Consider the following 27412-nt stretch of genomic DNA (forward strand, 5'->3'; position numbering starts at 1 on the left):
CAATGCAATATTTGAGCAATAGTCAACCAAACAGAACATGTTATGACAGAGTATTGTTCTGTTATGAGAACCCAAAAATTTACAACATAATGAAGCATAATACAATAGTTTTAGCAACATCTGGTTTAATAGAACATGTAGAGTATTGTTCTCAGCAGGAATTCGGCAATTTGAAAACTTTACTTGATGAAAGAGGTCATATACATGTATATGTATCGGTTTAGTTCATGGATGAGTAACAGTTCATACATCGTTAACTGTTTTGTTTTTTTCTATTAAGCTTAAAGTTTTTAAATAGATGTGGGAATGAAGGTGGACAAATAGTGTCATATTTGGACATACCGTTTGTCTCGATTTTGAAATATACACCATTATAACAGCATAATCTATAATAATAGATCAGTGAATATGACAACTCTGAGAGAAGATCAAGTGGGTAGATCAGTGTTGACAACGGGTTTGAAGAGACGACATTTGCAACTATCATCCTTCTAGCACTTAATAACACAGGAGGCCCTGCAGGTTTGTCGACAACATCTAACTACTCACAATGAAACGAACTGCCAGGTTTTATCAAAGTCAAGGATAACTATATTATTAGAGATTAGACAAAATATTTGTGTGAACGTTTGTGCTTACGACTGCGTCCAGCCTGTGTTTTATGCACGTGGAAGTCTCTGATAAGTCCTTGTCCTATATTATGGTGTGGCTCCCATGTTGGTGTAGGATGCGCAACCCATTTGACAAGAAAATGGCGTATGCCATTGATGTCTTTGTACTTCAAGAGTTTTTCAACATCATAGAATTGATCTTGATTGCGATCTTTTGTTTGCTTGTGATTGTGCTCTGATGGCACAGTTTCATCTGCTTTTGCAGTTGGCTTTTCACTAGAGACTGGTGATTCTAGTGGAGGACTGCCTTGCAAAGTTTGTGCAGGAGGATCTGGTAACGGTTCCTGTGCTCTGCTTGAAACCAATGTAGGTGCAGAAGAACCTGATGCGTCAACATGCCGTGCAACATTACCTCTGAGGACATAGGGTTTCAGGCGATTGGCATGGACCAAAGATTTATGTTCTTTGTCATCTGAACATCTGTGAATTTTGAAGGTGTGGTTTGGACCAATGTCTGTGATATAATAAGGACCTGTCCATGATTGGGACAACTTCGGGGAAAGTCCTTGTTTGACTACAGGGCTGTGTAGAAGCACCTGTTGACCTAACATGAATGAAGGTTCTGATGCTTTTAGCTCTTGATGCTCCTTGTCTATCTGTTGACTTACAGACATGTTGTCGCGAGCAATAGATTTGACAACCTTCAGATTGTCGATGAGCTGCTGGAGATGTGTCTCTGCATTTTTACCAAGTGTCGGCTTTGGTGTGAGTGTAGTATCAAATGGAAGACACATTTCTCTGCCAAAGAGCATATGGTGTGGTGAGTAACCAGTTGATTGGCACGGTGTGTTTCGCATTGACATGAGAACACATGGAAGAATATCAGCCCAGTTGGATTGGTCAGGCTTACAGTAAGATTTTAAGGCTTGTGCAATTGTACTATTACGTCGTTCAACCATTCCATTTGTCTGAGGATGGTATGACGATGTGAAGTGGTGCTTAACCTCAAAGATTTCACAAATAGCATTGACCAGCTTTGATGTGAACTGGCGACCTCTATCAGTGACTAGAGTTCGAGGTGCACCGTACCTTGTGAAGACCTCATTAAAGAGTTTTGTTGCTACTTCCACAGCATCTTGAGTGTGCAATGGAAATGCTTCAATCCACCTTGAGAATGAATCCACAGCTACAAGAACATACTTATGCCCATCCTTTGTTTGAGGAAGAGGTCCAAGGATGTCAACATGTAACCTGGAAAAGTTGTCTTCAATAGGCATTGGTACCATTGGAGCTGGCTTTGAATGGGCCCAACATTTGCTTTTTTGACATTCTTCACAAGATTTGATGTATGTTTCAACATCTTGGTACAAGCCTGGCCAATGGTATTTGGTCAAAATGGACTGACGGGTGGCATCACGACCAAAGTGGCACCCACCTGCTTTTGAATCATGGTAAGCATAAAGCAGGGACTTCCTGTCAGAAATAGGAACTGCCAGTTGTGTAACCATTGGGTGACGTCCATTCTTGTGTCCCCTATGCTTTGGCAGGTAGAAATGATACAAGATGCCATCACATAGATCATACTCCTGTGAGAGACCTCGGAGACCTTTGACTTGAGAATCAGTGTAATGAGAGGGAATCTCACCATTCTCTAGAAAGTCAATGATAGGCTTGAAATCTGGTGAACTTTGCTGTCTTTCTGCAAGATTGTTTTCCGGGATATCAGTTCCAATTGTTTGAACTGTTGGTCCTGATGGAATCTCATCTTGATAACAGAATTCAACATACAGATCTATCGACGATGCTGAAGAAGGTGCTATAGCCTTCTGACCAGATAAATGAGGGTTTTCTGAAGTTGAACATTCAGGAGATATCCCATAGTCATTATCTGCTGCAGTGAGCTGACTAGCAATCTGGTGATGGGTTGTTGATGATGGATTTTTGGGTGGTGTTGAAACCACATCAGCATATGAATGCTGGATTGGATGATGATTTGACTGGATGGTGGCTGAGGTGTAGCTGATAGAGGGGACTGGTGGGACAGGGAAATCATCAGTGACAGGTTCTATGATCTGTGCAGGATATGGAATGCGCGAGAGAGCATCAGCATTTGTATTGGCTTTGCCTGCTCTATGTTCGATCTCATAATCATATTCCTGCAGCATGAGAGACCATCTAGCAAGACGACCTGTTTCCTGTTTGATGTCCTTAAGCCATTTCAGAGCATGATGATCTGTGAAGACTTTAAACTTCTGCGATGTGAGATACACCCTGAAAGTTCTAATGCCTTCTAATACAGCCAAACATTCTAGTTGAGTGATGCCCCATTTCTTCTCAGCAGCATGAAGGGCACGGCCACCATAGCAGATGACGTGTTCTTGGCCAGAAGCATCTCGTTGACCTAAGATATACCCTATGGCTGAGGTAGAAGCATCTGTTGTTAGAATGAATGGTTTATTGGGATCTGGATATGTTAAGACAGGGGCTGAAGTTAGGCATGCTTTCAATTTGTTAAGTGGCTGCTCACACTCGTCTGACCAATTAAAGGTGGCATCCTTTTGAAGCAAGTTATATAATGGTGATGCTATGCGGGAAAAATTTGGGACAAATTTGCGGTAGTAACTTGCAAGACCCAAGAAATGTCTGATGTCATGGACATTTTTGGGAGAAGGGATACTTTTAACAACTTCTACCTTTGATTTGTCAACTTCTACTCCATCTTTGCTGAAGACGTGGCCTAAATACGTTACTCTCTTAGCTGCAAATCTACATTTGCTTGGTTTTAAGGTAAGACCAGCTTCTTTAAGTTTGCCAAAAACACATTTCAGATGATGTAAGTGTTCTTCAAATGTTCTGCTGTAAATTATTATATCATCAACATATATTAAAATGTGTTTCCAATTCATAGCTTGAAGAGCAGAACAAATGGTTTGCTGGAATGCTGCTGGTGCATTTTTGAGACCGAAAGGAAGACGATTGAATTCAAAAATTCCATCTTGCGTGATGAAGGCGGATTTATGTTTTGTTTCTGGGTGAAGTGGTATCTGCCAAAATCCACTTGCACAATCAAGAACAGAGAACATCTGAGCATGTTTTTCACCAATAGCATCTATGACATCTTCCAAGCATGGAAGAGGGAAAAATATTGGTTTCGTAACCGCATTGAGCTTGCGATAATCTACCGCAAATCGATAACTGTTGTCAGATTTCTTGACAATGACTACTGGCGAATGCCATTCAGAATGACTTGGTTCTATTATGCCTGCGTCTAACATTTCTTTAATTTGCTTAGCACATTCTTTTCTAACTAAAGATGACTGACGGTAGAAGGGGAGTCTTACAGGACGGGTATGCTCTGTTTCAATCTTATGTTGATGCAGATGTGTTTTGCCTAGCTCTGACCATTCTCGTGCGAAAACAGATCTTTGAGACAACAGGAAGCACTCAAGCTGTTGCTTCTGGGTCTCTGTGAGATCTGAGTCACTCAGGTCAAAATTCAGGTTAGCACTTAGCTTTGATGGGCTAGAAGGGACTGCAGTGTTGACTGATGGATGGTCTAAGTTTGGCTCAGATTCCAATGTGTGGACAGATGATGGGTCAATGATGGATGCTGTGGCTACTATTCGTTGACAACGAAGTGTGACAGGTTTATCAGTTGGGTTGAGAAACCTCATACATGGTCTATCCTTGGCACTTTGAATGAGACATTTGGCTCCTTGGAGTGGGAGTGCCTCTAGGCCAGGAAATGGTTCTAGTAGCAATACTCTGTTGCTCTCACAACGGGAGATTTTAACAGGAATATCAGCCTGGGAGTAGGGAGGAATCTGAACTGTTTTGCGAGGTCTAGCAAACCCTGCATTGGCGTCCACCAAGCCTACGGATATTAATCCATCATGCAGGTGAACTGTGCGGTTTGATAGATCAATTTTGACCTGGTTTGACTGGAGAAAGTCTAAACCAAGAATGATGGTATGATGTAATGATTCGAAGACATGAAAATCTTGTGAATAAGAAGCATGGCCTATGTTAAGTTGTAGAGTGACTAAACCTAACACTGGATGGCGTTCTCCTCCTACACCAAGAATCTCTGTTAGATGAGATTTCTGAAGGTGAGACTCAGTGAGTCCTATTTTCTTCAGAAATTTCATATGAACACAGCTGATTGTTGCTCCAGTGTCTATCAATGCTGTTGTTTTGACTTGTCTGACCTTAACTTGAATGGTGTTTTTAGATAATGGGGCTACAAGAGATACATGATGTTGTTTAACGTTAGTAGAGGATGGGGAAGTAGGGGTAGTATGCCTAGTGGGTGGGTCAGATGGTTTAGATTGTTTCAATGGGTGCCTGATTCTAGGTGGATCCTTGGAATCAGGCACGCGTCCCTATTTATTATCTATCTTAGACAGAAGAACCTGGTAACATACAGATGTATGGTGACCTTTCTTTCTACAAACATTGCAAATGGTATGCCGATGGGGACAGTAATTACGCTGAGAACAATACCCACCACATCCTGAGCATCTTTCTCTGTTGTTTCTGCTGGATGGTCGGAGTTGCTCTCGTCTGAAGTCACGTGGCCTGTGCTGCGACTGTGGACTGGCATAAGATGACTGATGACCTTGTCTTGAGCTGTAGTCATCAAGTCGAGGTGGTGACTGGAACCTGACTCTTCGCTGACAGTCATCATGAAGCGTCCCCTGCTGTGTTGACATTGCTGCTGCCAAAGGCTTCTGTTGGCTCTCCATTAGTGACATCACTAGTGTTGATAGCTTAGTCACCTGGTCTGTGAGACTAGCTTGATCTGGCTGTTGGATGCTGAGGTATGACTTGGCCGCTAGTTCACCATGTTGACGCACTTCTTCCAATGTTTTGGGTTCTTTGTTATAGACCCATTGTCTGACGGAAGGGCACAGACCATTCACAGCTATGGCAACTAAGATGTCGACTGGTATGGATTTACTAGAGGTGGACTGCTGTAACCTACTGATGTAATCTGATACTGATTCAGCAGGTTGCTGATTGATTGCCAATACTGACAGATCAAATTGTCCTGATGGTTGAAACCCAGTAGTGAAAGCTTGTTTCAAGCTATTCCAGTCTGACTTGATATCGTCACTCAAGGCATGATGCCAATGTTTGGCTGGTCCTTCTAAGAGGAAGTTCAACATTAAACACGCTCTGTCTTGGTCAGTACCTTGGAGTTTAACCCAAGTTTCTAGATCTGACCACCAGTTATTTGCATCCTGCTTACCTGAATATTTAGGAAGCTGAATATGTGACATGGCCATGCTTGTGTTTGAAGCTGTGGAGGAAATACTTCGAGTAGCTGCTGTTGAGGATGTTGTTGATAACGTTGATACGGTTGTTGATACTGACGTAGATGTTGATGTTGATGTTGACGTTGACGTTGGTACCGTTGATGTTGACGTTGTGTATATTGCTGGTGATGTTGGTATTGTAGAGGTTGGCGTCTGTGATGTGGAGCTGTTGTTGATGATGACTCTGCCTGGTAACTCAGGGTTACAACGAGTCAAGACTAAAAGACTGCAGCCTCATCCTGTTCTCTGTGTTCTGCCTTTCATCAGCACCGGGAACTTTGATCTCCATCAACTGACGTAGCTTGCGTTCGGGCCGTTTTGCCTTGTGTGGGCGTGGTCCCGTTTGCTACGTCACAATAGCCAAGATAGTGGGGGAATTAACTTGGTAGAGCTGATTACTCGGCTATCACCTTTAAACAGAGAGAAGGCTGCTGAGTCCCTTTACGTCTTTATTCGTGGCAGAGTCTAATTTCATATATAGAGAGATATTTAAACAATATTACATTACAAGAGAGATGCAGTCAATGACTTGTTACATTAAATATATAATTGACAACCATACATGAATTGGTAGCGACTCGTTTTAAACTTTCTTAACAGGACTGTTCTAATAAATAAGGTACAAAAACGAATCGTGAATAATAAGCGACTGGGAGGTATTTCATGTTATTCTAGCTACGACATTTCATACAGGAACTGTTAACATTTACATTTACGGCATTCTAGCGTTACTCGTGTATTAACATACAAACGTATTTAACATACTGTATAATTTCAATGCCGTAAATGCTTAACCAAATGATAGACGTAGCACGGCCAATATTCGCATGAGACGGTATTTACGTGAGATTACCCGCGGGTATTTACCACAATGTACTCTGTCTCATGCTATGTAATGTACAGCTTTATCTATCACTTGGCATATCAACAGTTAATGTACAAGTGAATTAATCTACTAACATCTATATAAATACACACATACAATTAACATTCAAGTTACTTTGCGGTATAATGAATGACATATAACTTATTCTTAAATATTACAAACCATGGTAAATATATAGTTGCTTGCACAGGATACCATATAAGTTAAAGGCAAGGAGAATTTAACAAGAAAATAATGATATCTTACCTTTAAACAGAGAGAAGGCTGCTGAGTCCCTTTACGTCTTTATTCGTGGCAGAGTGAAGTATCTGCCACTGGACTCCGTATATATAGGGACTCAGGCCTTCTGTAGAATGCGTTAGTTACCTAATATTGAAACTATGATCTAAATCTGCTACATGCGTGGCGTATTAATTACAATTATTCGACAATTACGGAGCACACCGACCGCGTAATATCCTTTATATTCCACCTATCTGATACTCAAATGACGATGCGTCCGGCCATACACAGCATGTTATAGCCTGGGGCATAACCCTAGCCTGGCCACCTGGCTGAGTTAGATAATCCGGAGTCACTGGTTTGTGACGGTCAGTTACGTGCATGGCAACTGACTAACATTATCGACAGAAATATATTTAGGTTTAGCTAGTTGTAAGATAAAATATTGAGAAAAATACAAAACATATTATTGAAATATGACCACTATAATTATGGGTTAATTATAGTGATTTTAGGACTATGACAGTACCATGCCGGGTCCAAGCCGTAGTGTTTTAAACATGTCTTTTTAAATATATCATGGTTAACATTTATACTAAGTTATCTTATAATAATTAGATCTATATCAAGTGCTTTTATGAGTTATCATGGTGTAATATTTATACACCATTTCATATAATTATAGTTTAGCAAGTAATAATTATCATCAGGTAAAATGCATATATAAAATATCAGTAGTTTCAGTTATAGCTTTTTAGATGGTTGCTAGCCTAAGGTATCAAGATCCCATCTCCCAGACAAAGGATATTTATTTAAGTATATCTGTCATCACCTACCGGGGTATATTAGAATAACATTACTTCAATTAAGACTCATTAAGGATTAGCCCCCATACAAGCTCGTCTATAGTCCATTAAGGATTAGCCCCCATACAAGCTCGTCTATATGGCATTAAGGATTAGCCCCACACAAGCTCATCTATAGTGACACCCTAATCTCTTTCAAAGCATCCAGTAAATATGTCAACAAGATTAGTGCCAGTCCAACAGGATTAACAGGATTTAGTATTCCCCTCTGTCTAGCCATCCATTTAGCATAGGACACAACCAATCGTGTATCAACCAATCAAATTCCTTTCTATTGTTCAAACTTTCATTAAATACATACTGTAGCCAAGTTCTAGCAGAGAAGGGGTTTGACTCTCTTACCAAGCAGACCTCTCTCCCACAGCCCAGAGTGTGTACCGACTCTCTGTGGCACCCTCAGTTATTTCTAAGTATATTGTAAATTATTAATTGTTCTTGTAAATAAAATTGTGATTAGTCTCCTGTGACTCTGGCTCTTTGCTGACTAATTCCCCAAGAAAACCAGCACGTCATTTGGAAGGTATTGTTCACCCAGAACAGTTCCATGATAAATATCTCGAATATATCGGCTAGTAACAGTACATCAGTTTTTAAGTACAGATCGTGATAATCACCTATATTCTTACAACCTAATTTATCCCACACCGTCATAGTGTGGTCATAATCGGCATCTGTTATTTTAGATTCTGTTAAGTCAACATAGAATGATTCAAGGGCTGGTAATTTAGTTTCGTCGAATCTAGACCAATCATCCATATATTCGTAAGGATATACACCTTTTCTCAGCAGCAAATGACGAGTTATCTTATCGGTATATTGATTTGTTATTGCAAAGTCATCGGGATTGTTCGCATTAGCTAAATTGTCCAGGGTAGATAACAGAAACTGTACGGAGTCTATGCATTTAAGCCCATTACTTTGCTGTATTCTGGCTTCCCCATGCTTGTCCGTATAATGTATAGTTTTAGTCAACGAGAATTATATGTATTTTTCCATATTATTAGGAATGCATGTTAAACCGCCGTCGGTCTTTGAGATACCTTGCATGATGAGATGTGAATCGTATCCTCTAAGGTTATGAAACACAACGGGGATGGGTATTGTTTTGAGAATTCATTTTTAGTTTCAAGTTACACTTGTTATCAGCGGCTCCCCGTGACGCGGCAATGATCTCTTACGGAATCCCCATCCAGGGGTTTATTACAAACGTGACAACTCGTTGACTTCTTATAGGCCCTCCAATTATCCCTCGTCATACACATGGGTTTCTTACACGATAAATTTTCCCTTATTATTCTTTCTTCATTTTGTAGATATTCTAGGAACTTTCCCGCTGCATCGGGACCTCTGTAAATCACGGGCGGGTTTGTTTTCCCATCATACCTTACAACTATAAATCCAAACCCACAAGGAATATGTTCTTGAGTTTTGTATGTACAACTACTGTCTTGATTATTATTTGATTATTTTCTATAGGTTTGATAAGTGCTTCGAAGTCAGCGTAAATTACGTATGGTACTGGCATTTGATTACAATAATGTTCAAATTTTAATATATTTTTTCCCTCTTTAGGCATATCGATCCTGATAGCAGTCTGTCCAACACCTCTACAGTCTTCTTTATGCGCTTCGAATAGATCTTGTCTGCTGTACCCATGTAGGCATCTTTCACAGAAATATTTCTTTTCTTTATGGGTTGTTTGATCGTATAATAGTCTGCTTAAACTCTTTATCCATGTATAATGATATTTACCATCTTTTTCGATCAGAAATGAATTGATTCTGGGGATATGATCTTGAGCGGAGCTTATCCTGTTAACAACAATTCCTTTAGAAGAATGTCCGAAAACATGTATAGCTAAATTATTTTGCTTTTTCCACCTTATCAATTTGTGATATTGGTGTAGGTTCGTCTATACCATCGAAGTTGAGTCCATCGTTTTGAGGATAGCTAGAAGGTCTATTTGCAATTTTAGAATCTAAGGGGAACAATGCAGATCTTATCATCATTCTTAAACAGTCATCGGATTTATTTTTTACATTAATTATGGCTTTTTTCTTCTTATAATACGGGGGTAAATCTATATAAGATCCACCTTTGAAGGGCATATAATTTGCTTTATCTAAACATAAACTATCAATTTTATCCACACCCCAACCCGAAACTCTATTAGTCCAGCGTTCTAAAGTTTCCAGTATCCTCTGAATTCATGTATCTAATGATGCGTTTATAGTATCGGATTCGGTTATAACTTCTTGATTGCTACGGAAATATGGTTTGGTATATTCGGTGCTATCGTCTGCGTTACCTTTACTCAATGACATTTTTATCATCAGCTGGTATTTTATACTATGTAAATCATCTAACTCCTCGTTAATTTTGCTCGATATGCAAACCGAGTAAATCGATCAATTCAGCTTTTCTCATTCGAGAATATCCATGTAGACCATGTTGTTTTGACATAGCCTTCAACTCTCTGACAAAAACCATTGTGACCATGGTATATACAAATGATTCATTTTTCTAAATGGTTATTTTTCATATATAAATACATATTCTCCCGAACTATTCCTCTCATTGATGTAATCTCTCCCTAGCATAAATAATCTGCTTCCTGACCTTATCAGCACCGTGACTTTAAACATAAACTGTAACTACATTTGACTCCAATACCACATACAGAACAAACGTAATTCTTAAAACCCTTTCTTATGTTATAAGCGTGGGCGCCACAGTAAATACCAACAGATGGCTTCTGACATTGAATCGATTTCCCCATAGGTGTATATTTACACAGATTCATGGTTATACACATATCGTATCATTTGTCTAAAAGGTAAATCTCCACATCTCCACTGGCTATTTATTGACTAGCTGTCCTAACTAGATCTTGGTTTATGCATAGTTATTGTGTAGCTATAAATAGCCACAGCAGTCAACGCTATTTATAGATTAGCAGTCATGGTGATTTATTGATTGGCTGTCACTCTGACTCCCCAAACTAGGTCATGGTTTATGCGTAGTTATTGTGTAACCTAAAATCAATACAACTGATAACCCAATTATCACGAATATGACCTCACGGTCTTTTTGAGCCTCTGATGGTCTATAAAACTGACTCATTGTTGGTCTCGGTATTGGGTCAATTTTTTTCCCATAAACGAGGAAGTATTCGTGCATGGCAGATTCGACATCCTTAAATGTTTGAATTGAATGTCCCTCCCTACGCAGTTCTTCATGAATAAAATCTAATCTCTCCATTCTCTGCTGCGCCCATTGTGACTGAGCTTTTTCGAGTTGTTCTAAAGCTTTATTATGTCTTTTCTGCTCCGAAACCTCTCATACTAGAAAATAAAAAATTACTCCCCGAAAAAGCTAGAGCATTAACAATAGCTCCACCGACCATCATCACAATTGATGCCATGTTCAAAAATATAAAATATTCAAATGTTTAATTAATTCATTATGTCTTCCGGGATAAGCCCTTGTTTGATGAGCATATCGTTCGTTGTCATTGCTAATCCAATATCCAGAATCATCATACCAATATCATAACCATTGAGGTGTGGCTTTAGTAATCATTTTAGCCATACGGGCATAGCCAATGGCCAAGCCGCTGACAACTGCTGAATCATACGTTGCGTTTACCAACATTTTACCGTCTGTAACTGGAGTAGTCATGCTTCTTATAGCATTATATGGGGGCTAACCTCTAATTGAACTTGTTGTTGTGACATCGGGGTGATGTTTTCTCTTCTCCGGTCTTATAAAACAACCATACAGCCGCTATAGCAACAACTCCTACTAGTGCCCATGTTTTAATCGGATCAATATTTGAATTATTCATTAGTTTCGCTTTGCGAGCGAGTCCTCCCATCCTGCCTGCAGCTATTTTTGGGGGGTTCCTAGTAACTCTGGGTTGTTTTTGTGGTGTTTCCTCATTCACTCGTTGTTCTGCAATCTGTTGTGCAATCTGTTGTGGTTGTGCAATCAGGGTTATCATTTCCTCATTCACAATCTGTGGTGGTGTCACTTGTTGAGTCTCCATTATTATTAAGTGGGCACGTATGTTTAAATTGATAATACCTAGCCGTTATTAAAGCTGTGGTAAGTGGAGCTAAGAACATTCCGTATTTATGATAAAACTCACAGCTTACTGAGCTTATAGTGTGTTCGATGAATGGGTCTTTCTCTAGAGATTCGCATTACTTACATGCAATGTTCTGCCGGTATAGGGAGAAACGTACTAGCTGTGTATAGTTGTAATATAGCAGACCCTATCGTTTTAGTCATGGTAGCTCCCAGTATAGACTCGTAACGCGTGTACAGTTTTTTAATTTCTTCATTGGTCATGTTATCAATTTTTTCGACGGTATAATTTTCCTCCAAATATTGGGAACATTTTCCACTGGCTACCAAAGCCGTGAGTCTTTCTCTATGTTTATCTAAAGATTTATCTACATAACAACGCGTGTCGGTCCGACGTTGATTTATGAATAATTTGCATACTCGTATATGCAAGGGGCCGACATATAGTTCCTGTAGGAAGTGACAACTTGGAGACGATGGCTTGTGGTATATTCAGTTCTACTTTATACATGTTGATATATACATACAAAAGACACTATGTGCCTGGTCAGCACATAGTGGTAGTGGTTGTTGTCAAGGTGCCCCGGAGCACCCAGTCTAACCCTAGCTAGGCTAAGGGTAAGACCCTTCTTTTTTTTCTTTCTCCTCTCTGGACCAAGGCTTATATAGCCAAGGTCACCTGACATTTAGTAAGTAATAAATATAAATGTAAACAGTAAATCATCAGTGACATACTTGCACATCCTGTTCAGTATGGCAGACGGTCGATGTACACAAAAATGGGGATTAACAAATAGAATTAGCATCTAATAAATAACAGCAATTAAGTGTTTCAAGGCATATAGATGTCATGGCTCCAGGGTAATGAGCCTTTGCAATCAAATGTTCTTTGTTCGATGAGTTCGTCGCATTCCATAATGTAATACCTAAGGAGATATTTAAGTCTAACATAATATAATATGGCATATCCAATACATCCCATAATAATGAACTGTTGTGAAAGAATGAGGATTTCAAACCACATTATGTCATATGAACCGCTAATGTTCAATTTATCATATTTTTACTATAATTTTGCTATATTTGCTATATTTTTTGCCACATTTTTGCTACATTTTGCTAAGCAATTGCTTAAGCAGCTGGTTGATCGGTTTTTAATATGAGTTTTAATATGAGTACTTCATTGCCGCTAACAGTTTTCTGACTCTATCTCGTTCGAGCTTGGTATAAATAACATCATTTTCGCGTAGACATTCCTCGAATGAATCTCGATCTTTGCAATGAAACAGTGCTACCCATTTGGTCTGCTCTCTGAGATCTTTCAGTACAGAGTTGTATTTTTGAGTAAGTACCCAAATGCTATGTTGAGTATGTCTTCTGGAGAATGCTAAATACGAAAGCATATCTTTCTTTTTGGTTAGTTCTTTACTCGCGCTGCAATTGTCTATTACGAAAAGGGTTGATTCTCCTCTGTATTTTTCGTAACATACTCGTAAACAGTCTTGTAAACGATCGCCAGGATCGACTCTGTGTACCCCGTCGTCATTCATTACCCAATCTCTCGATAGGTATGTTTTTTTAACGCTTATAGTCGGGCACAGAATAATAATATGATCGAAAACGTCCCGATAATGACTTTTAAAAATATCTATAATAAAAGCTGTTTTTCCACAACCCATTAACATCGCCCTGCCCTGTTAACATCGGCAGAAGTCAAAATAATCGTAAATGCTAGTCGGACAGTTCCTGCAACTAATACATCGTGTGCGCTGAGATTGATTCTGATCAATGGTACTCGGGTTATTAGTTATAGTTACAGACTGACGAATTGCTTTGACCCCTAATGGATCTCTAAGTCTACATTGTGGGTTTAACTTGCGTCCGTATTGTGAAGACATTGTTATATTGAAATTATATAACCATATGTTTAATATAAAAAAAATGGATGATATTAATCTAGATAACATGACTGATACTAGTACAATCGAAGAGGGTACTGATGAAACCAGTTTTATGAATCTTAGCGATGAACTTTTACAATCAACCGTCAATGATTATTGCGATAACTTTAAAGATGTTAGTCCTTTTGTTCGTGACTATTTAAAGTTTGAGATAGATAGTAAAGGAATATTGCGACTGTGTGGCACTCCAGATATTGATCTTATGAATTCTCGTACTCGTAAGCACCTAGCCTTGCCTACGATAGCCGCTAAACACGGTATCAGCACTGTTCATGATGAATTAGGTTTTGTAGACTACTCACGAGGAGCAAAACTTTCCGCAAAGACTACTAAGGTTCTTCGGACTGTGCGTACTGAACTTGGTAACATAGATAATTTGGAAGAAAGCTCGAAGGTGGCCTCGGACGGACTCGGAGTTCAGTATTAGGGAATTACGAGGTCTTGACAAGGCAATGCAAACAATGCGGGGAGAACTCATCAATAATATAGCCAAGCTATCCGAAATCGACGAGCATATGGCTTATGAGAAGACGAAACATGAACAGGCGGACGATGAATTCAGTAGACGTTGTATTGCAGAAAGATTACGTAACTTAGAAGACGAAAGATAGGCCCGCCTCGAGGCTGCTTCCAGTAATAGAAAGGCACTTCGTTCACAAATCAGTCGAATTCGAGAAACTATTGATCAAGTCCTCAATGATGATACTACACTAGACGATAAAATTAAAACATTGTTCAGAGAATAGGGAATAACAATTGCCAGTATTTTAACTGAATTTATTATATCGACTTTAACTCTCGTGTTAACCGGTGGTGATACAGGAGGTGGCACTCCGCCTAGTGATAGGGGTGGCATAAAAGAGTGGATAAAAAAGCATTTAAAAGCATTTGGTTCAGCACTGGGAAAGCTAGCTGAGAAAGCCGCGGCTGCTCTTCCCGGTATAATAGGGAGTATAGTTTCCTGGCTCTTGAATTTATTAGCTAAGACCACCACTTGACTTAGTCAAAACTTGTGGGCACTGATCGTAGCAAATGCAGGGCTGTTGTACGTATCCGCTAAGAACTATTTAACCAAATAAGAACTATTTAACCATATCATGAGTAAACCAGCCGCGACTCCACCCAGTACAAGCGCTGTTTTTTCATCGATATGTTGTTGATTTTCAGCTGCAACTTGTGGTTGTGCGTTAGTAGATATTTGTGGCTTGACTATTCCCGTTTCGCCTGTGTTTGTTTGCGTTATTATTTTGGTATTAATATCTAAATTTATATCTGTTTTTTGTTGATCGGTAGCAATAACAATTTTATTATTATAGCCTATCACTTGACCGATCTTAAGTTCCATATTACTAGGAGACATGTATAGTCCGGGTGCATAAACGTAGTCTTCTTTGGATTGAGCGTACTGTAATACATCTTGATAACGTTTTATAGAAGATGGTATGTCAACTGGTGAATTAATAGCATCCTCCACGTTTGCGACAAACTGTTTTTGCGCATTGAGCGCCGTCCCAGAACCAACAATGGACGTTCGTGTTTGCGATTGTGCACCGAGAATTGCCCATACATAAGTTCTTATTGATTCATTAACTCTTACAACTCCTGGGTTAGTAAGATTATTTTCTGTTTTATCATTAAGAAATTCATTCCAAGCCTTTGCAGTATCATTCATTTGTATAAATTTTGTAACAATATAAGCCAAACCACCCTTAAAACTCATAAGAGAACCTCTCCAATCGTTACTCGAAAGTTCCCAGCCATGATTAAGATTATGCAATCTTACAAAAAGATTATTTTTCTGTAACAACTTAAATGGATCGAATGGTTGATGAGTAAATCATCGCTGACTTCTTTAACAGTTTTGTGGTGCGCTGTACGGAACACCTAGACCATGGTTTGTTCCTTTAATACGCCAATCATTACTTGTAGAAATATTAAATTCCTGACAAATACGCCCAAACGCGAACCTATTGTACGGATTATTTGTGGAATTCCATGATCGATCCTGCGGTAATGGAGCACTAATTTCTTTAAGTATACGTCTAATCTGATAGTATACGTGAAATGATAAAACAGTCTTATTCAGTTCAAATCCTGGAGCATAAAGAGATACACCACATCCTGTTGTGGCACACCATAGGGCAAAGTTTAACTGATTCTGCCAAAATTGCATCGGATTGTGAAACCAATCATGCACCATTTTATCGCTAGTTGCCGTGACCCTGTATTTTTCAAAGATATTAGGGAATTTAACGAAAACATTCAGCACCAGAGGCAGTTACTATAATCAATTGATTAGTAATATATCTCGATTTCATATTTAAGTTATGATATAGTATCATTGTATATTTAATATGTATGTCACACTCCCGGGAATAACAAATGGTCAGTCTATTCAACTGCTCCATACTATCGATAACTCGGGTGGTCAACTTGAAGTTGCTCTATGCGATGTAACGTATTACCCACTGTGGACCAATATAAATGCTGCAAGAAATAATAATGAGATGTTTATATTAGATGAAAACTTTAGTATTATTGATCCCATTCGCATAATTATACCTGATGGGTATTACAGCGTATGCTCACTCAATGATGACATTTTTAAGCCTAATGGAATTAGTCTCACACAAAATGAGTCGAATAAGATACTGAAATTAGTCCCTGGAGAAAAGGATGTACAGCTTTTCATGAACTTAGCAGTTACACTTGGATTTGCACTCGGAGATATAACAGTACTCAAGACATCAGCAAAGGGGGTTTAAATTACCCGATTTAGTTCCCTATAAAGAGTTGTGCATCCATCTTGATCAAAGAAGCACGACGGATAATATTCAACTAGAAAGTCCTTCAACTCTGCTCAGATCTATTCCAGTGAAAGATGAAAAATACAACAGCGGTAGAACGGACTCTTTCTCATCATTACAATATAAAAAATTAAAGCGGGGTATTATTTCAGACCTCAAAATTTCTGTATTAGATGTAAAACACCAACCTGTACATATAGGATACTTAAGTGTAACACTCCATATTATAAATAATGGTTGATTCATCAGGCCCTGGAACACTCAGACAATATAATACAATTGCAATTCCGATCTCGGAGACACAGAATGATTCGGTAGACACTTTACCGATGGTAAGTTATATGCTTTACACTTACAAGATAATGTATACACGCAGAGAGAAGTTACATTCACAGGTAATCTAGAAGACTTAAGCCATGTCTACGTTAGTAGACTCCATAAAAACACTTTGTACAATATTATTCTCAACGATGATAATAAATGGACTATGGTCGAAGCAAACATCGAGTGGCTACTGAATATCGTCATTACCCCACCGTATGTGATGATGGGTAAGGGACATAATTTAACTGAGATAATAAATAATGGTATCGTACTCGGGTCTTATATCCCCTCAAATCGAAAAAGTGTGGTAGTCTCTCCCCTGCCAGAAAACCCAGGTCATATGTTATATAGTCGTCTGGCAGTCCAAAATGTTATATTAAATTTGGTTACTGAATTCAATGATATTAAAGTTAACTTGAGTGCAATACCTAATCTTTCTACGCTTATTATTGAAGTTTTGTTCGGAGATGCACCGGAAGATGCCTTTGAAATATTACCAGGTCTATTGATTAAATGGTTCAAGAAACACGAGCGTCAACGTTGCAGTATTATTTATATTGGAGCATCACCCGTTGCAACCCTTGAGGGGGTCCAAATTATTAAAAGTGACAGCATTTCTCTTACTAAGATATTCATGCTGCAAAATATTCATTTGATAATGTTTATGTATACTCTCAAAACATTTAAGCAAGATCAATTAAAGACTATTATATGACCGTAATATACACTATGGGTTTATATCCAGCGCTCGATGAGGCATTTGAAAAGATGGATACTGTTGATGGATTTCAATTACATCAAATAAGCGACATAAAACATCGAATAGAGAAGGAGAGGTAATTGAGACTTGGATTGTATAAAAAGTATCGCAGAGCCGTGAATGCTCTGGACGGAGTTGACACTGCGCTTGTAACAGCTGGCATGGGACTCGGTGTAGCCGGTGTTGGTTTATTATCAACTATAATCGCCTATCGTACTTGGCATGGAAATAGCTGCCGGAGTCTCAGGACTGGCAGGAATTGCGATAAGAACTTTTGTCAGAACTCACCAAATACAATGTAATGAAGCAGGAGATTCTATCAAAATCTCGTAAGACCAGTGGTATTAGCGAAGACGAGAAAAAAAAGTTCATAGAGCAGGGGAGACAACAAGCGAGTCAATTATTCCGTGCCAAAACCAAAGAACTGGTTGGAGATTAAAAATAGATTGCTTGAACACATTTAAACGAATGTTTACGTAAGTATATAATAATGGAGAATTACAAACCAACAAAGGAAGAACTCGAAAAAGCTATTGAAACATTTATGCTCAGGGACAAAATTATCAAATGGAGAGAATTACCACAAGGTATATATTATATTTGTGATGTCAAACCAACCAAATACTGTCATCAATTGTGTTTCCAATTACCAAGAAGAGTATATAGTCTGGTCTCCTAGTAAAATGAACGAAGAACTTAGTAAAAATGTTGAGTATCACTTCGTTAAAAATAATGGTATACGTATTAGTAAAAATAATAGAGAATATTTTCATTACAATTTAGTTTAGTCTCATCATTGTTTTAGTACTAATGGTATCATTGATTGGCTCCAGGTAGTGATGAGCTAGAGCCAATTTAGCTGAATCTTATGACTATTGTTGAATCGCATCATTTCTGCATAAAAAAATGCCACCTGTAGTAGCAGTATAGGCATATAAATCCGGCTCCAGTGGAGTTGCGGCAGAACCCCCATTACCTATACTACTGTCCCAAACCTAACGGCCCGGGATACTAAATATTAATTAGGTACCTCTGGATAGATACACAGTATCTTTGACTAGATACACAGTATGTCTGACTAGATAGGCAGTATCGCTGGCTAGATACTCGGTACCGCTGATACGACTTGAAATGACCAGTACAAGACCAGGGTTAGAAAATATACAAAATAAAAGCCATCAGACGACCTTCACCGTATGAGCACACGATCTGAGAAAGTATGCGACTATAAGACAAGAAGTGTAACTTGTGGAGAGGTGTGCGAAACGTAGGTTCCAGTTGGCATTGGAGTTCCCTGGGGTCAAATAGTGGGCACAATACCCGGTGGTCCAATAAATACTAATGTGTTTTACTGGGTAAATCGTGTGAACAGGACAGAAGAGTAAGTTGAGCAGAGTGCTGTAGAGAGGCGCCGTGTTATCTTCACACAGGTTCACCAGATAGCCGCTGGCAGATACCATGTTCTACAGTTAGCCAATAGCGTCAGACAACGCGTAAAGATAAGTGATTTTATCTCCCAGCCGGCCGGCACAGAATTGGTATCTTTTGTGACTGAAGGCAGCCAAGGCTTCTGTGGATATGTGGACAACACTTACTGCTGTACTTGTCTGTTGCTGGGCAGTCTGCCACGCAGCTCCCCCCACACTCAGGCTCGTCAATCTGGTGAGAAAACCTTTCTTTTCCCACTGATACTGGTTGTAGGCCATGGCCATCTTTGACTGTCTTTGGGTTTCAATATAGCTGCATCATCCGTTACTTTTTTTAATAAAATTGTGGCTTGATCGATCTTGATTTCAGAGTTCAAAGTGTTGACTACAGTCATGGTATAACTAGACCGTGTACTGAGTGTTGACTACAGTAATGGTATCACTAGACCGGTAGAGTTGACTACAGCAATGGTGTCACTAGACCGGGAGCGTTGACTGCAGTAATGGTATCACTAGACCGGTAGAGTTGACTACAGCAATGGTGTCACTAGACCGGGAGCGTTGACTGCAGTAATGGTATCACTAGACCGGTAGAGTTGACTACAGCAATGGTGTCACTAGACCGGGACCGTTGACTGCAGTAATGGTATCACCAGACTGTGTACTGAGTGTTGACTACAGAAATGGTATCACTAGACCGGGACCGTTGACTGCAGTAATGGTATCACTAGACCGTGTACAGAGTGTACAGCAATGGTATCACTTGACGTGTAGTGAGTGTTGACTACAGTTATGGTATCACTAGACCGGGACCGTTGACTGCAGTAATGGTATCACTAGACCGTGTACTGAGTGTTGACTACAGTTATGGTATCACTAGACCGGGACCGTTGACTGCAGTAATGGTATCACTTGACTGTGTACAGATTGTTGACTGCAGTTATGGTATCACTAGACCGGGACCGTTGACTGCGGTAATGGTATCACCAGACTGTGTACTGAGTGTTGACTACAGTTATGGTATCACTAGACCGGGACCGTTGACTGCAGTAATGGTATCACTTGACTGTGTACAGATTGTTGACTGCAGTTATGGTATCACTAGACCGGGACCGTTGACTGCAGTAATGGTATCACTTGACTGTGTACAGATTGTTGACTGCAGTAATGGTATCACTAGACCGTGTACAGAGTGTACAGCAATGGTATCACTTGACGTGTAGTGAGTGTTGACTACAGTCATGGTATCACTAGACCGGGACCGTTGACTGCAGTAATGGTATCACTTGACCGTGAACAGATTGTTGACTGCAGTAATGGCATCACTAGACCGGGACCGTTGACTGCAGTAATGGTATCACCAGACCGTGTACAGAGTGTTGACTGCGGTAATGGTATCACCAGACCGGGACCGTTGACTGCAGTAATGGTATCACCAGACCAGGACAGTTGACTGCAGTAATGGTATCACTAGACCGTGTACAGAGTGTTGACTACAGTTATGGTATCACTAGATCGCGTACAGAGTGTTGACTGCGGTAATGGTATCACCAGACCGGGACTGTTGACTGCAGTAATGGTATCACCAGACCGGGACCGTTGACTGCAGTAATGGTATCACTAGACCGTGTACAGAGTGTTGACTACAGTAATGGTATCACTAGACCGGGACCGTTGACTGCAGTAATGGTATCACTAGACCGTGTACAGAGCGTTGACTACAGCAATGGTATTACTAGACCATATACAGAGTGTTGACTACAGCAATGGTAACATATCACCAGACCGTGTACAGGTTATACCATTGCTGCAGTCAACACTCAGTACAGGGTCTAGCGATACCATTACTTCAGTCAACGGTCCCGGTCTGGTGATACCATTACTTCAGTCAACGGTCCCGGTCTAGTGATACCATTACTGTAGTCAACACTCAGTACACGGTCTAGTGATACCATTACTGCAGTCAACGGTCCCGGTCTAGTGATACCATTACTGTAGTCAACGGTCCCGGTCTAGTGATACCATTACTGTAGTCAACACTCACTACACGGTCTGGTGATACCATTGCTGTAGTCAACACTCTATACACGGTCTGGTGATACCATTACTGCAGTCAACACTCTATACGCGGTCTAGTGATACCATTGCTGCAGTCAACAGTCAGTACACGTCAAGTGATACCATTGCTGTAGTCAACACTCTGCACACGGTCTAGTGATACCATTGCTGTAGTCAACTCTCTGTACACGGTCTAGTGATACCATTGCTGTAGTCAACGGCCCCGGTCCAGTAATACCATTACTGCAGTCAACACTCTGTACACGGTCTAGTAATACCATTACTGTAGTCAACACTCACTACACGTCAAGTGATACCATTGCTGTAGTCAACACTCTGTACACGGTCTAGTGATACCATTACTGCAGTCAACGGTCCCGGTCTAGTGATACCATTACTGTTGTCAACACTCTGTACACGGTCTGGTGATACCATTACTGCAGTCAACACTCTATACGCGGTCTAGTGATACCATTACTGTAGTCAACACTCACTACACGTCAAGTGATACCATTGCTGTAGTCAACACTCTGTACACAGTCTAGTGATACCATTGCTGTAGTCAACACTCTGTACACGGTCTGGTGATACGTTGCGGTAGTCAACGGTCCCCGTCTAGTAACACCATTACTGCAGTCAAAACTCAGTACACGTCAAGTGATACCATTGCTGTAGTCAACACTCTGTACACGGTCTAGTGATACCATTGCTGTAGTCAACGGCCCCGGTCCAGTAATACCATTACTGCAGTCAACACTCTGTACACGGTCTAGTAATACCATTACTGTAGTCAACACTCACTACACGTCAAGTGATACCATTGCTGTAGTCAACACTCTGTACACGGTCTAGTGATACCATTACTGCAGTCAACGGTCCCGGTCTAGTGATACCATTGCTGTAGTCAACACTCTGTACACGGTCTGGTGATATGATACCATTATTGCAGTCAACACTCAGTACAAGGTCTAGTAATACCATTACTGCAGTCAACACTCTGTACACGGTCTAGTGATACGATTACTGTAGTCAACACTCTGTACACGGTCAAGTGATACCATTACTGCAGTCAACGGTCCCGGTCTAGTGATACCATTACTGTAGTCAACAATCTGTACACAGTCAAGTGATACTATTACTGTAGTCAACACTCTGTACACGGTCAAGTGATACCATTACTGCAGTCAACGGTCCCGGGCTAGTGATACCATTACTGCTGTCAACACCCTGTACGCGGTCTAGTGATACCATTACCGTAGTCAACACTCTGTACGCGGTCCAGTGATACCATTACTGCAGTCAACGCTCAGGACACGGTCTAGTGATACCATTACCGTAGTCAACACTCTGTACACGGTCTAGTGATACGATTACTGTAGTCAACACTCTGTACACAGTCAAGTGATACTATTACTGTAGTCAACACTCTGTACACGGTCAAGTGATACCATTACTGCAGTCAACGGTCCCGGGCTAGTGATACCATTACTGCTGTCAACACCCTGTACGCGGACTAGTGATACCATTACCGTAGTCAACACTCTGTACGCGGTCCAGTGATACCATGACTGCAGTCAACGCTCAGGACACGGTCTAGTGATACCATTACCGTAGTCAACACTCTGTACACGGTCTAGTGATACCATTACTGCAGTCAACTACCATTACTGCAGTCAACACTCTGTACACGGCCTGGTGATACCATTACTGTAGTCAACACTCTGTACACGGTCCGGTGATACCATTACTGCAGTCAACACTCTGTACACGGTCTGGTGATACCATTACTGCAGTCAACACTCTGTACACGGTCTGGTGATACCATTACTGCAGTCAACACTCTGTACACGGCCTGGTGATACCATTACTGCAGTCAACACTCTGTACACGGTCTGGTGATACCATTACTGCAGTCAACACTCTGTACACGGTCTGGTGATATGATACCATTACTGTAGTCAACACCCAGGACACAGTATAGTGATACCATTACTGCAGTCAACACTCTGTACAGGGTCTGGTGATACCATTACTGTAGTCAACATTCTGTACACGGTCTAGTGATACCATTACTGCAGTCAACTACCATTACTGCAGTCAACACTCTGTACACGGTCTGGTGATACCATTACTGCAGTCAACACTCTGTACACGGTCAGGTGATATGATACCATTACTGTAGTTAACACCCAGGACACGGTCTAGTGATACCATTACTGCAGTCAACACTCTGTACAGGGTCTGGTGATACCATTACTGCAGTCAACACTCTGTACACGGTCTAGTGATACCATTACTGTAGTCAACACTCTGTACACGGTCTGGTGATACCATTACTGTAGTCAACACTCTGTACACGTTCTAGTGATACCATTACTGCAGTCAACTACCATTACTGCAGTCAACACTCTGTACACGGTCTGGTGAAACCATTACTGTAGTCAACACTCTGTACATGGTCTGGTGGTACCATTACTGCAGTCAAGACTCTGTACACGGTCTGGTGATATGATACCATTACTGTAGTCAACACCCAGGACACGGTCTAGTGATACCATTACTGCAGTCAACACTCTGTACACGGTCTGGTGATACCATTACTGCAGTCAACACTCTGTACACGGTCTAGTGATACCATTACTGTAGTCAACACTCACTACACGTCAAGTGATACCATTGCTGTAGTCAACACTCTGTACACAGTCTAGTGATACCATTGCTGTAGTCAACACTCTGTACACGGTCTAGTGATACCATTACTGCAGTCAACGGTCCCGGTCTAGTGATACCATTACTGTTGTCAACACTCTGTACACGGTCTGGTGATACCATTACTGCAGTCAACACTCTATACGCGGTCTAGTGATACCATTACTGTAGTCAACACTCACTACACGTCAAGTGATACCATTGCTGTAGTCAACACTCTGTACACAGTCTAGTGATACCATTGCTGTAGTCAACACTCTGTACACGGTCTGGTGATACGTTGCGGTAGTCAACGGTCCCCGTCTAGTAACACCATTACTGCAGTCAAAACTCAGTACACGTCAAGTGATACCATTGCTGTAGTCAACACTCTGTACACGGTCTAGTGATACCATTGCTGTAGTCAACGGCCCCGGTCCAGTAATACCATTACTGCAGTCAACACTCTGTACACGGTCTAGTAATACCATTACTGTAGTCAACACTCACTACACGTCAAGTGATACCATTGCTGTAGTCAACACTCTGTACACGGTCTAGTGATACCATTACTGCAGTCAACGGTCCCGGTCTAGTGATACCATTGCTGTAGTCAACACTCTGTACACGGTCTGGTGATATGATACCATTATTGCAGTCAACACTCAGTACAAGGTCTAGTAATACCATTACTGCAGTCAACACTCTGTACACGGTCTAGTGATACGATTACTGTAGTCAACACTCTGTACACGGTCAAGTGATACCATTACTGCAGTCAACGGTCCCGGTCTAGTGATACCATTACTGTAGTCAACAATCTGTACACAGTCAAGTGATACTATTACTGTAGTCAACACTCTGTACACGGTCAAGTGATACCATTACTGCAGTCAACGGTCCCGGGCTAGTGATACCATTACTGCTGTCAACACCCTGTACGCGGTCTAGTGATACCATTACCGTAGTCAACACTCTGTACGCGGTCCAGTGATACCATTACTGCAGTCAACGCTCAGGACACGGTCTAGTGATACCATTACCGTAGTCAACACTCTGTACACGGTCTAGTGATACGATTACTGTAGTCAACACTCTGTACACAGTCAAGTGATACTATTACTGTAGTCAACACTCTGTACACGGTCAAGTGATACCATTACTGCAGTCAACGGTCCCGGGCTAGTGATACCATTACTGCTGTCAACACCCTGTACGCGGACTAGTGATACCATTACCGTAGTCAACACTCTGTACGCGGTCCAGTGATACCATGACTGCAGTCAACGCTCAGGACACGGTCTAGTGATACCATTACCGTAGTCAACACTCTGTACACGGTCTAGTGATACCATTACTGCAGTCAACTACCATTACTGCAGTCAACACTCTGTACACGGCCTGGTGATACCATTACTGTAGTCAACACTCTGTACACGGTCCGGTGATACCATTACTGCAGTCAACACTCTGTACACGGTCTGGTGATACCATTACTGCAGTCAACACTCTGTACACGGTCTGGTGATACCATTACTGCAGTCAACACTCTGTACACGGCCTGGTGATACCATTACTGCAGTCAACACTCTGTACACGGTCTGGTGATACCATTACTGCAGTCAACACTCTGTACACGGTCTGGTGATATGATACCATTACTGTAGTCAACACCCAGGACACAGTATAGTGATACCATTACTGCAGTCAACACTCTGTACAGGGTCTGGTGATACCATTACTGTAGTCAACATTCTGTACACGGTCTAGTGATACCATTACTGCAGTCAACTACCATTACTGCAGTCAACACTCTGTACACGGTCTGGTGATACCATTACTGCAGTCAACACTCTGTACACGGTCAGGTGATATGATACCATTACTGTAGTTAACACCCAGGACACGGTCTAGTGATACCATTACTGCAGTCAACACTCTGTACAGGGTCTGGTGATACCATTACTGCAGTCAACACTCTGTACACGGTCTAGTGATACCATTACTGTAGTCAACACTCTGTACACGGTCTGGTGATACCATTACTGTAGTCAACACTCTGTACACGTTCTAGTGATACCATTACTGCAGTCAACTACCATTACTGCAGTCAACACTCTGTACACGGTCTGGTGATACCATTACTGTAGTCAACACTCTGTACATGGTCTGGTGGTACCATTACTGCAGTCAAGACTCTGTACACGGTCTGGTGATATGATACCATTACTGTAGTCAACACCCAGGACACGGTCTAGTGATACCATTACTGCAGTCAACACTCTGTACACGGTCTGGTGATACCATTACTGCAGTCAACACTCTGTACACGGTCTAGTGATACTATTACTGCAGTCAACTACCATTACTGCAGTCAACACTCTGTACACTGTCTGGTGATACCATTACTGCAGTCAACACTCTGTACACGGTCAGGTGATATGATACCAATACTGTAGTCAACACCCTGGACACGGTCTAGTGATACCATTACTGCAGTCAACACTCTGTACACGGTCTGGTGATACCATTACTGCAGTCAACACTCTATACGTGGTCTAGTGATACCATTACTGTAGTCAACACCCAGGACACGGTCTAGTGATACCATTACTGCAGTCAACAATCTGTACACAGTCAAGTGATACTATTACTGTAGTCAACACTCTGTACACGGTCTAGTGATACCGTTACTGCAGTCAACACCCAGGACACGGTCTGGTGATACCATTACTGCAGTCAACACTCTGTACACGGTCTGGTGATATGATACCATTACTGTAGTCAACACCCAGGACACGGTCTAGTGATACCATTACTGCAGTCAACACCCAGGACACGGTCTGGTGATACCATTACTGCAGTCAACACCCAGGACACGGTCTAGTGATACCATTACTGCAGTCAACACCCAGGACACGGTCTAGTGATACCATTACTGCAGTCAAAACCCAGGACACGGTCTAGTGATACCATTACTGCAGTCAACACCCAGGACACGGTCTGGTGATACCATTACTGCAGTCAACACCCAGGACACGGTCTAGTGATACCATTACTGCAGTCAACACCCAGGACACGGTCTAGTGATACCATTACTGCAGTCAAAACCCAGGACACGGTCTAGTGATACCATTACTGCAGTCAACACCCAGGACACGGTCTGGTGATATGATACCATTACTGCAGTCAACACTCTGTACACGGTCTAGTGATACCATTACTGTAGCACCTTGTTTTCTTTAAATACGATGTACTGTGACAGTATAAAGTGTTTTATAGGTAGATACAATACTAAGCTACAGATATTAACACATTTGATGATACATCTGTGTGTATAATTGATTTTGACAGCCCGGGACAAGTCGGACCGAGCACAAGCCAAACACTTCTGA

The 27412-nt window shown here is 41.0% G+C and overlaps 2 protein-coding genes across 2 annotated transcripts in view; one reads left to right on the plus strand and one right to left on the minus strand.

Annotated features, from left to right (window-relative positions):
* Positions 1-27412, minus strand: part of LOC139473379 (calpain-7-like) — a 366786-nt gene that overhangs the window by 334895 nt on the left and 4479 nt on the right. The window lies entirely within an intron of this gene.
* The window catches only part of LOC139473380 (prostatic acid phosphatase-like), a 45563-nt gene continuing 37528 nt past the window's right edge, over positions 19378-27412 (plus strand). The window contains exon 1 of the mRNA XM_071255936.1: positions 19378-19506. Coding sequence (XP_071112037.1) covers positions 19423-19506 — 84 coding nt within the window. The 5' untranslated portion in view covers positions 19378-19422. The remainder of the gene's footprint in view (positions 19507-27412) is intronic.

This window comes from Haliotis cracherodii, unplaced genomic scaffold, assembly GCF_022045235.1.
Source record: "Haliotis cracherodii isolate W230 unplaced genomic scaffold, xgHalCrac1.p SCAF_28, whole genome shotgun sequence".
Classification (NCBI taxonomy): Eukaryota; Metazoa; Mollusca; class Gastropoda; order Lepetellida; family Haliotidae; genus Haliotis; species Haliotis cracherodii.